General features: G+C 42.0%; 1 protein-coding gene across 1 annotated transcript; it reads left to right on the forward strand.

Annotated features, from left to right (window-relative positions):
* Nucleotides 1-2,574: 2,574 nt before the first annotated feature.
* On the forward strand, nucleotides 2,575-11,994 carry LOC137378626 (probable G-protein coupled receptor 139). The gene is made up of 2 exons (XM_068048920.1): nucleotides 2,575-2,659; nucleotides 11,102-11,994. The coding sequence occupies exons 1-2, from the start codon at nucleotides 2,575-2,577 to the stop codon at nucleotides 11,992-11,994; spliced, it is 978 nt and encodes a 325-aa protein (XP_067905021.1).
* The last annotated feature ends 658 nt before the right edge of the window (nucleotides 11,995-12,652 follow it).

Genomic DNA, 12,652 nt, shown 5'->3' on the forward strand with positions numbered 1-12,652 from the left:
TTATCTGTCACATTTCAATGCAGACAGGGCTTAATTATTCTTCAGTTTTAGTAGACAAGGATGTGGATGAGTGCAAGAGATGCTGAGGGTCATGTGTCTTGTCCTCCCTTTTGTTGACAGCACATGTACCAGTCCCTTTAAAACTGTTGCAAATTTTTATAACTCTTCAGTTTGATTCTGTATTTCCATCACTGCACTTCTCATCAGCATGACAATATAAATGACTTGGATGAAAAAACTGAATGTATTGTCGCCAAATTTGCTGATGATATAAAAATATGTGGGAACACAAGTTGTGAGGAGGACACAAAGAGTTTGTAAAGGGATATAGATAGGTTGAGTCAGTGTGCAAAATTTTGGCAGATAGCCGATATTGTGGTAAAATGTGAGGTTGTCCACTTTGGCGGGAAGAATGGAAAAGCAGAATATTATTTAAATGGGAGAGACTGCAGAATGCCGAGGTACAGAGGGATGTGAGAGGATGTTTCCCCTCATGGGAGAATCTAGAACTTGTGGGCATAGTTTCAGAGTAAGGGGCGTCCCATTTAAGATGATGATGAGGAGTTTATTTTCTCTAAGGGTCTTTAATCTTTGAAATTCTCTACCCCAGAGAGCAGTGGAGGCTGGGTCATTAATTATATTTGAGTCTGAGTTGGACAGATTTTGATCTACAAGGGAGTCGACGGTTATCGGGGCAGGCAGGAAAGTGGAGTTAAGGCCACAAACAGAACAGTAATTGACTGGTGGAACAGACTCCATGGGCCAGATGGCCTTCTCCTGTTCCTATTTCTAATATTCTTATGATCAGGAGCGACTTCTTTACCCAGGGAATGGTTAGAATGTGTTGTTTGCCACCACAAACCAGATAATCTGTTCTTCTGATGTTGATTGAGGGATTGGCATTGGCCAGAGCACCATGGATAACTCCCCTGCTCTTCTTCAGAATCGTGCCACGGGATATTTTCCAGCAATCTGAGAGAGCAGATGGGGCCTTGCTTTAGCATCTCATCCAAAGTACAGCACTGCCGATGGTGCAGCACTCCCTCAGTGCTGCACTGGAGTATCAGCCTCGATTTTTGTGCTCGGATCCTGGAGTGCAACTTGAGCCCATTGCCTTCTAACTCAGAGGCAGGCCTGCTACAAGCTTAGCCACAGATAAGTTAGATAAAGACATATTGGGGAGAAAGGAATGGAAGGATTTGTTGATGGGATCAGATGAAGTATGGTGAGAGAAGCATAAACACTGGCATGTACCTGTTCATCAGAAACAATAAGGGTTAGTTAGTCATTTAGGACTGAGATGAGGAGAAATTTCTTCATTCAAAGGGTCGGGTTGTGAATCTTTTGAATTCTCTTCCCCAGATTTTTGGGTATGAAGGAAATGAAGGGATATGGGGACCTGCGGGAAGGTGGAACTGAGTTACAATATCAGCCATGAACTTACTGGACGGTGGAGCAGGGTCAAGGGGCGGAATGGCCTACTCTCGTTCCTTTTTCTTATTACCTCAGCCATATTCCCCACTCTCAGTAAGATTTCCTTTTTTGTGCCAAAATAGACCTTTTATTCTTTGCCTGTTGATAAAAAAACCTCAGTGTTCATTTTTAATGATACCGCTAATCGTTTCCAATAACATCTCATTGTCCCTCTTATTTCCTTTATAAGTTCTACTCTGTTCTTTTTGTATTGTTCTTGGCTCTGTACTGTATCTGACCCTGAAATTTATCAGAAACCTATTTTTGTGTTTCAAGTTAATCTCGTCATCCACAGAACTGTAGCGTTGGGTGACCATTCTCACCCTCATGGAATGTACCTCATCTGTACTCCAACAGTCTCTACTTTAGAGGCTTCCCATTGCTCATTTACTCTTTATCTGTTCATGTTGGTTTTCAACTTGTTTATTTTAGTAATAATGATAATTATAAAAGCGAAACAATCTAACATTGGAACAGTTGTGATAGTTGATGAAGGTTGAAGCAGCATGAGGTTTATTTTTTGGCGCCCATTTCCCTCTCCCTCAGTTTGCCTAATGATGATAAATGACCAGAATTGAACTGATTTTTGAATATTCACTAAAATAAAAGTAAAATACTGCGGATGCTGGAAATCTGAAATAAAAACAAGAAATGCTGGAAATATTCAGCAGGTCTGGCAGCATCTGTGGAGAGAGAAGCAGAGTTACTCCTTTGGGTGCATGGTTTATAAAAAGACCATCATATCAATTGAGAGTATTATGTTTTATTTTCATTGTTGCCACTAAATCATAATTCCATATGGCTATTTGTTGCTGCAGCCCTCTAACTTTATTGGCCACGCTCCATGTATTTACACACACACTTGAAAAAATAATTTTGGTTTATCTCTCTCACCTCCGCCATTCACCACTTTCTGTTCCTTCCTTTTTCTGAACTAATCTTTAATGCTGTTTGCTTCTATCAGCTCTGTTTGTTCAAATGACTGTAAGTAATGCCAATGATCACCCAAACTAACTGTGTCCCTGGAGGATTTATTCTGTCTGTATAAATGCTCCATTAGATGATCACAGTCTCAGTTAAAGTCATTGCTTTAATCTGAACATGAAATATCCATTCAGTGCACTACCGACACTCGCTGATGTTGAGTTCATTTTCTGCCCTGTGCTTGGGGCCATCGGAGTGCCCAGTAAGTAATTAATATCTGTTCATTGCTGTCATTGACCAAGTGTTTCTGCTTTTGAGCACAATCGGCAATCTGGTTACAAATTGTGCTCAAGATTATGCCAGTTTTGAGAAATGCTTTTATTCCCTCTCAAGTTTCGTTCAAACTCATTTGTATGTCTCTGAATATCAAATCTGCAAATCTGCCATGGATCAGCACAATTGATCAGCATTTTAGCATCTCATGATATAAAGATTGTATTTATGATATCCCTTGATATATTTAAGAATGATAATCTCATGCAGTTTTATTAAACAGCTGAAAATGTGTTTATCACAAAAAAAATCAGCGTTTGAAATCAATGTGTCCAGTCTTTCACCTTTGTGTAAACCTATTATAAAAATTGAAAATAATGTAAAAAATACAGAACCATTCCATAATTACACTGGTGTACAATAGTCAATTTCTTCGTAATTAAAAAAAATGATGTTTAATACTTTTAAAACATGCTTCTTAGAGTCCTTGTGCCTAAACAAAAACAAAGCTTAATTTTCAGCACCTCCTTGAAGGCTCACAAATAGGTGCAATTAGTGGAATCACTCCATGATGATTAATTAGATCAGGAAAGGCGGCCAGTTCTGTGGACAGGGTCAGTATCTAGTGCAATATTTTAAAAACTAAAACAAAAGATTGGAGAAATACTATTTGCGCTGAACACAATTTATGCTTATAATTCCACGATCTTTTGCAATTGTTTGGCCGATTTCAGGTGAATTGTGCTGAAAAACCAGTGCTACTGTAAAGAAATTCTTGCCAATGTCTTTACTATTTGTTTTATTTCTGGAGGTTTAATGATGTGGCACTGTGTCTAATATCTTCATAACACAGTCACATGTTTTTGGTGAGTATGTACTGCACATGTGGTATTTACTTGGTGATTTTTCTATCAATAATAATGGTTGTGGAATCCCACTGTGGGATGTTTGATTTCATGTGTTACCTCACCTTCTTCGATCTGCTCTTTTAGCAAATACTTAGAAGGTCATTGAGAGGATTATAAAGGGGGAAGGGGCACCTGAGCCTTACTGGAGATTTATGGACAAGATATGTTGTGTCAATATGAAATTGGGAAAGTGAAAGAAAGCGGAGAGCTGTGGTGAATGATTGTTTCTCAGATTGAAGGGTGGCATACAATGGCATCTGCTAGGTTTCAAAATTTGGACTACTGCTCTTTTTGATAGATCGATATTAATGACATGGTGTTACTTATTTATTTTATTTATTTAGAGATACAGCACTGAAACAGGCCCTTTGGCCCACTGAGTCTGTGCCGAACAGCAACCACCCATTTGTACTAATCCTATATTGATCCCATATGCTCTACCACATCCCCACTATTCTTCTACCACCTACTTACACTAAGGGCAATTTACAATGGCCAATTTACCTATCAACCTACAAGTCTTTGGCTGTGAGAGGAAACCGGAGCACACAACAGAAACCCACACAGACACAGGGAGAACTTGCAAACTCCTCACAGGCAGTACCCAGAACTGAACCCGAATCGCTGGAGCTGTGAGGCTGCGGGGCTAATCACTGCACCACTGTGTTGGGTATACAGCTCATCATTTTAAAGTTTATAGGTGACACATAACTTGGAACTGATAGACTTCAGGACGACATAGATTGGTGAAATGGGCAGAGACAAGACAGATGAAACTTAATGCAGTGAAATGTGATGTGATTAAGTTTGGTAGAAAGAATGAGGATGTATGTACATCTTTTTGAAGATGGCACTGCAAGTTGAGAAAACAGTCAAAAAGGCATATGGTGTTTCTTGGCTTTACGAAGACATGTTTAGAACAAATAAACAATAACGTTTTGCTAACCATTCCTTAAACACTGTTTAGGTCTGAGCTACAGTATTCTGGCCAATTCCACACACCATATTTTCGGAATAAAGCCAAGGCTTTAAAGAGAGCAGAGATGCGATTTACTAGAATGGTCCCAGGGATGAATTGCATCAGTTACTTGAACAGACTGGAGAAGCTGGGGGTTTGTTCAGTCTGGAACAGAGAAGTTTAACTGGAGATTTGATGGAGGCATTCAAAATCATGAAGGGGTTCAATAGGTTAAATAAGGCAAAACTGTTACCAGTGGGACAAGGTAACTAGAGGACACAGATTTAAGATAATTGACAAAAGAACCAGAGGTGACATGAGGGGACTTTTTATCAGCACGTTCTTGTGATCTGGGATGCACTGCCTGAAAGAGCAGTGGAAGCAGATTCAATAATAAAACAGAATTGGATAAACACATGAAGGGGAAGAAATTGGAGTTTTATGTGGAAAGAGCAGGGGAGTGGGGCTAATTGGATAGCTTTGTCAAAGAACTAGCACTAACACAACAGATCAGGTGGCCTCCTTCTGTATTGTATTATTAGCCGATGTTATAAAAACGTGTTTATTTTAGAAATGGTGGTGTAATTGTCAAGTATAATCCCAGAGTTCTAGAAGACCTGCTGGCCAGTTGCTGAATCACTGTGCAGCAATATTCATCAAAATAAATTGAAATTGAATCATGTATTTATAACATTGGAACCACAATGAAGGAGCAATGCTCAAACTGAGCATTAACTCCAGCTCTGGTTCTGAGTATAAAAAAAAGTAGTTTCGAGAACAACCAGAAGATCTCTTGTCACTAAGAACAAGTTGTGAAGGACAATTGATAAAACTTGGACTTTTCAGCCTTGAAAGGAGTGGCTGAAAGATGTATTTACTGATGTGAAAAGGCTAAAACGATATGCGTACTGGGCACTATTTCAGACCAAGCCATGACAATGGGTCAAGTGGACACAGTTACAAACTGGATATTGACAAATTTGCAACAGCGTTCAGGAAGTTCTTAAAACAAAAAGTCATCAAGCTATAGAGACTGGATTTTGGTTTGGATATTAGAACAGATACCCTGGAGCATGTGAGAAACTATTGAATACTCTCCCGTGTGGAGTGTGGATACATTATGGGGGGTTTCTGGATGTTGGAATTGAAGGTAAATCCAATGGTCCTTCTTTTCTTTATCTGTTTTGTGACCTTGATCCAGATCTGGTTGGGAAGCACTATAAGATATCCCACAGCCCTGAAAGTCATGATATCAATGAAAGCTCTTTCTTCCACAGTAAGCTCCATTCATCTACCATTCCTGTCATTACTGTGATCTACTGGCTCCCGTTCTCCATTCATTAATTTGAAATACTTGTCTATAAATCCCTGGATCCTACCTTCTGAATCCCATCTTCCACCCTAACCTTCACCCATCTCTGTCCTATCCTGTGAAATTCTCTTCTATTTTGTTTCTTCTGTCTCTTTTTGCTTTGGCCTTCCCAGGATTGGCTTTCCCCTCACTCCCTGATCAGATCTAAATCCCTTCCTCGACATCGTGACATCACACTCTTGAAGTTGTTAAGGTTGAAATTTTAGTGTGATATTGTATCATTTCTGTGTTTGTATTTGTGAATTCGATGCAGGATGGGGCATGGCTGGTTATGGATCACCAAGCAAGTATAAAAAGTAAATGTCTTCCCTGCCAGTTCTATTCCCTCCTCTCTCAAACTGGTGCCTGTTTGCAGCAGTTGGGTTCATTTGCACACTTTGCCCCTAATATCTCACGTATTATTTATGTATAAGTCTTGAAAGCCACTGTTAATACACCTCCACAATTCAAAGGAGCTCCTTTTAAACCAGGTGAACAATGTGCAGTTCCAGTCAATATCAGGCAATAGCAATCAGGTAGATTTCCCTCTATCTAATATGTAGATAGCATGTATTTAATTCTTCAGTGTTCAACATTCAACAAGTCAAGAAAAACGGTTAAATCGAGCTGTGATGTCTGAATCAGTCGGTTCCGGCCCAGAAAACAATCTCTGCAACCTTGACAACCATTTCATCCTGAACCCGAGCTCTTGCCTCAAGTTGAAACTGATCGTTCACAACCTCAGCATTCTATTTCACCTTGAGTTAACCATCTGACCCCACATTTACCATCACCTCCACAACATGAACAGCCTCTGCCCCAACTCATTTCACCGTCTGCTGAAACCCACCGCCATGCTTCCAATGCTCTCCTGGTCAGCCTCCCATCCTCCCCCTCCACAAACTTCAGCACATCGAATACTCCACTGTCCATAACCTATCCCACACAAAATCCAACTCACCCCTCGCCATGTGTGCAGTCAGTTTCATTTACTCCTGGTTCCTCCAAATTAAATTCCTACAGCTCCTGTTTAAATTCTTTCATACCCTTGCCCGCTCCCTATCCTCCACAACTTCAAAGCCCTCTGATCTCTCCATTCCACTGACACTGTTCATTTGTGCATCCCTTCACTCCACTATTGGTGGTCATTCTTGCAGCTATCCTGGATTCCATGCTCTGGAATTCCCACCCCAATCCTTCTGCGACCTCTTTCGCCTCCTTTTTTAAGATCTTCCTTCAACCAACTTCTTTGATGAAGCTTTTGGTCACCACTCTTAATATCCCAAAGTTTGATTCAGTGCCTATTTTTCAATTTAAAAAAAAAAGAGATACAGCACTGAAACAGGCCCTTCAGCCAACCGAGTCTGTACCGACCAACAACCACCCATTTATATTAACACTACAGTAATCCCATATTCCTGACCTACACTAGGGACAACTTATAAGGGCCAATTTATATATCAATCAGCAAGTCTTCAGCTGTGGGAGGAAACCGGAGCACCCAGCGAAAACTCACGCGGTCACAGGGAGAACTTGCAAACTCCGCACAGGCATTACTCAGAATCCAACCCGGGTCGTTGCAGCTGTGAGGTAGCAGTGCTAACTACTGCGCCACTGTGCTGCCCTATTATGCCCTGAGAAATGTCTCTCTCTGAACAGCAACCTACAGTTATACACCACTTTTAATGTAATTAAACGTCCGAACACGCTTCACAGGAGCATTTATAAAACAAAATATGACACTGAGTAACATAAGGATCTACCAGGTCAGATGGCCAAAAGGTTGGTCAAAGAGGTAGGTTTTAAGAGTATCTTAAAGGAGGAAAGCAATGTCGAGAGAAGGAGACTGGTGGTCACCCTGCAGTTTAATGATATTCAGGCAGAGAGAGAATTGGTGACTGCCAGAGAGTCAAGAAGGACCAGGCAGATAATTCAGGAGATCCCTGAGTTCATCCCACTCACGAACCAGTATTCTGTTCTGAATACTGGTGAGAGTGATGGTTCCTCTGAGGTGTGCAGCCAGAATCTAGTCCACAGCCTCATGGATGGCTCAGCTGTACAGAGGGGCAGGAGGAAGATTGGAAAAGCAAAAATGCAAGGGGACGCTATAGTTAGGGGAAGAGACAAGTGGCAAATACAGGATAGTATGTTGCCTCCCTGGTGCCAGAGACAAGGATGTCACAGAGCAGTTGCATAGTCCTCTAAGGGGGGAGCTGAACAGCCATCAGTCATGGCTCATACCGAAATATGTTGAAAGAGGAATGTGATCCGGCAGGCATAGTTTAGGGAGCTAGGAAAGAAACTAGCAAACAGGACCTCAAAAGTGGTAATCTCCATATATTACCAGCACCATGAACTGCGGGGGATGCGCAAATGGGGGGGGGGGGAATGAAGGGGGGGACACAGAGTGAAGGAGGGGACACAGAATGAGAGGGAGGGGGTCATAGAGGGAGGGGTCATAGAGTGACGGGGGGACACAGAGTGTGGGGGGACACAGAGTAAGAGGGGGGACAGAGAGAGAGAAGAGGACAGAGAGAAAGAGGGGGCAGAGATAGGGGAGCACAGAGAGAGAGGGGGGTGACAGAGAGAGGGGGGCGACAGAGAGAGGGGGACAGAGAGAATGTGGGGGCAGAGAGAGAGAGAGAGAGAGAGAGTGGGGGCAGAGAGAGAGAGAGGGAAGGCTTATGGGAGGCAGAGAGAGAAGGAGACGGACAGAGAGAGGGTGGGACAGTGCAGGAGAGGGGCAACAGAGGGAGATTTGGGACGGGGGGACAAAGGGATAGGGGGTACAGAGGAAGAGGGAGGTACAGAGGGAGAGGGGGGGTTACAGAGAGGGAGAGACGATGGATGGGGGGTGGGAAGAGAAAGAGAGAGAGAGTCATCAAGATCACTCCTAACAAATGGATATCTAACCAGGATGCTCTGCATCGCCACAAGTGTGCAGGCAAACATTGACTACTTTTGCTAGCAAAAAGAAATGCCAGATATCTCACTAAATCAGTATCTAACACAGTGACAAGAAACTAAGTCAATAAATTAATCCTTTCATTTAAAGCTTCTTCACAAAATTACACATTTGTTGTTGTTTTGATTTATAGCAAGATTAATTGTTAAAGCCTTTATCTTTCCAAAATTGTCTCACCGGCCCCCTATGTAAGACAAAAAATGTACTGTGGCCCCCTCCCACGTGTAAAGGTTGGACAACCCTGGTTTAAGCTAATTTGGCAGGGATCCGGGAGCAAGGATATAATATTTGAGAGGAAAATCAAGGTGCACAGAGAATTGAGAGAGACAGAGTAGGAAATGCGAAGGCATTAGGTGGGGTCAGTATAAGAGGGGTGTAATGCGATGTAAATTAGGGTTACTGTGAATATATATGAATTTGTGTGTTGTATGTTTGTTTGGTACGCTGCCACCTTAGTCTAGCTCAGAGATTCTTCTGTCTGGAGCAATTAGAACATTAACCTTATTACATACTAACTATGTACAGCTTCACACCAGTCTCTCCTCTAAAGCCACGCTGCATCTATCTTGAAGTCTCTCTCACGTGATCTCTTACATCACCATGGTAGGAGGAATTCTTTACACTGTCTCAATATTAACCCTTTCAGACCCTTATACTACAGGCTGTATTCTGTTACCCGCCAATCACGGCCGCGGCTGTGCAAAATCTCAGTGGTCCCATGATATTTTTGGACGCGCCACCACAATTAAAGGCAGGTGGTCACGTAGCATAATGATGTACCGGGGATTGCACTGGCATCGCTAATTACAGCGTCTCCTGATGTTGGTTTGCAGGGTTCAACCTCCCCCCGTAACAGTACCCCCCTTGCAGAGCTCCCCCCTTCCCCTCCGGAAGTATCTACTTGCAGAATTTTTCCCTTCCACACCCCCAACACTTGCAAAGTCCCCCCTCCCCTCACATCTGCAGATTGACCTGACTGGCAATGTCCGATGTTAAAAATAATCAGCAAGATAACAACAAATTACTTCCCTAACTTTAGCAGACACCGAGGACTCTCGCCTCAGTGGCACTAGCTTTTCAAAGATGGGAAAGTGAAGGCACGTGAGTGCAGCACATTAGAAGATTGTGAACTCCTGGCAGGATCGTGGTGAATTAGATACTAATGCATGGAAAACAGTATTTTACCCCAACTCCTCCCAAATCTCTGACTTCACAGCTTCAAGCTGTCAGGAGGCTTCATAACTCTCCGTGATCTTGTTGTTATCAGATACAGAAGATAGGTGGCCTTTCTCTGAACTCTTGTTTCTTGACTTTGACGGCCTTCATTGAGGTTTGTAATATCCGGTGCTTTCTGAATTTCAGGTTCAGCTTTTGATTCGTCCAAATGTTTGACTGACTGACGTCTTTGATGAATAGGAATACGATTCCTTCAGTTTCTTCATAAAGTACCTTCCAAAGTTCAACAAAATTAGATAGCTGCTGATTCACCTCTCTCTGAACATTTATTCCTTCTCTGCTTTGGTCTCGTACCCCTACCTTCTGCCCTTCTGACAATTTCGATATGTTCCTGGTATGGTATTTCCTGTTATAATTATGGGTTATTTCTTTCTGTAAGATTTGACTCTGTCTTGAACTCTCAGGTAATCTGGATTTGTAGCCCTGGAAGTCATTCTTTGAGTAGGATTGGAAGTTGGGTTCGAGGTTTTCTTCCCATTAACAGTTCGGATGGTGCTAATCCACATGACAATGGAGTATGTCTGTAGTTTAGAAGTGTTGATTTTTCTTTAACAGTGCTTTAATAGTTCTGACTCTTTGTTCAGCTTCTCTATTAGATTGTGGATACTGAGGGGAACTTGTTTAATGTATCAATCCACTGATTTCCACAAAGTGCTTGAAGTAGTCGTTTCGAAATTGTGGTCCATTATCGGAGACTATCGGATCAGGTAGACCATGTGTTGCAAAGTTTTCACCCTCCTCCCTTGTCCCCCCACACTATTAACACCAGAACCTTTACCCTCACTGTTCCCCTGGTCATATGTCCAGAACTCATGTCTGTTTTTAAGATTAATGCTGCTTTTATTTCTCTCAATTGATTCACAATTTATTTTCTTTTACAACCCGTTTCCTGCTGAAAACACTGGTACAATCAGAGGTCATTTTCAAATACAGGATGCAGCAAATTCAATGGAATATCCTGTTTAACTGATGCTTTGAACTTGAGCAGTAATTCCTCCCTTGTTTTTTTGCAGTTAACTTGCTGGCGATTGTGATCCTGTCTCGGGGAAACTGTGGTCTCTCCAAATGTGTCACTCATTACCTGGTAGCCATGGCAGCAGCCGATCTCATGGTTGTCATGACTGATGTTATTCTGAGGTGGCTGATTGTTTATTTCCCAGTTTCTTTCCTGGATATTACTCCTGTTTGTAGTTTGGTTATGGTGCTCATTCCTGCTACGACAATGAGTTCTGTCTGGTTTACAGTTGCTTTCACCTTTGATCGATTTGTGGCCATTTGTTGCCAGAAGCTGAAAACTAAATATTGCACTGAGAAAACGGCAAGGGTGATTATTGGAGCAGTGACTGTGCTGAGCTTTTTGGAAAGTATTCCCTGGTTCCTCAAATTTAAAGCTCAGTACATCTTCAATAACTTGGAATGGTTTTGCATCACAATACCAGAGTATTACACTTCAATCTTGTGGGCAGCATATGGGATTCTTCATCGCCTTCTATCCCCTTTGCTCCCATTCGTTTTGATTCTGTTCCTCAACACTCTGACCGTCAGACACATTTTAATAGCTAGTAGAGTCCACCGGAGACTCCAGGCGGACAGTGATAGGAAGAGTCCCAGTGACCCTGAGATGGACAAACGCAGAAAATCCATCATTTTACTCTTCACTATCTCAGGCAGTTTTATTGTTTTATGGATGACCTATGTTACGTGTTACCTGTATCGGCGAATTGCATTCATGTCTGATTCCTATACCCTTTCACCAATTGCAGGTACTATCGGATACCTGCTCCAGCTCCTCAGTACCTGCACAAACACCTGTATTTACACAATGACTCAGAACAAATTCCGAGAGCAGCTGAAACAGGTTGTGAAATATCCTTTCACTGTGATTCACAGATTCATCAAACAATGAACAAAAAGATTTGTCAGCATTAGAATTCAATTCCATCTCATAAATAAGGTTATATCCCGATGAGCAGCGCTAAGTTCAGAGCTCAGAGGAGCAGGATTGTACCAGAGTCCAAATCCCAGAGTTCCGAGCAGCTCAGCATTGATTCCCTTACAATATTTATCCAATTCCCTTCTGAAAATTTCTTTTGTTACTGCTTTCACCACCCTATCAGGAAGTGCATTCCAGATCATAACTCACTGGCTAAATGTTTTTATTCCCATCTCCCCTCTGGTTCTTTTGCCAATTGCATTCAATCTGTGTCCTCTGGTTCCTGACACTACTGCCAGTACAAACATTTCCTCCACATGATTTTGAAGACTTTTATTAAATCGCCTCTCAACCTTCTCCATGAAGAACAATCCCAGTTTCTGCAGTCTCGCCACATATACTCCTTCATCCCTGGTACATACCCTAGTACTCCTCTGCAATCTCACTGATGTCTTCACATCCCTCCTAAAATGTGATGCTCACATTGGACACAAAACTCCCGCTGAGGCCCAAAAAGCTATTTAGAACATTTTACCATAACTTCCTTGTTTGTGTACTCTGTGCCTCATTTATAAAGGCAAGGATCCCAAAGGCTTTTTAACAGCCTTCTCAATTTGTCATGCACGTTCTA

This window comes from Heterodontus francisci, chromosome 17 (genome assembly GCF_036365525.1).
Source record: "Heterodontus francisci isolate sHetFra1 chromosome 17, sHetFra1.hap1, whole genome shotgun sequence".
Lineage (NCBI taxonomy): Eukaryota > Metazoa > Chordata > Chondrichthyes > Heterodontiformes > Heterodontidae > Heterodontus > Heterodontus francisci.

Bases quoted from the DNA above. Each gene is read 5' to 3' on its own strand.
- LOC137378626 (XM_068048920.1), top strand. From the start codon at position 2,575: ATGAAATATCCATTCAGTGCACTACCGACACTCGCTGATGTTGAGTTC. The intron at 2,660-11,101 runs GTAAGTAATTAA...GTTTTTTTGCAG, and splicing joins TGGGGCCATCGGAGTGCCCA to TTAACTTGCTGGCGATTGTG.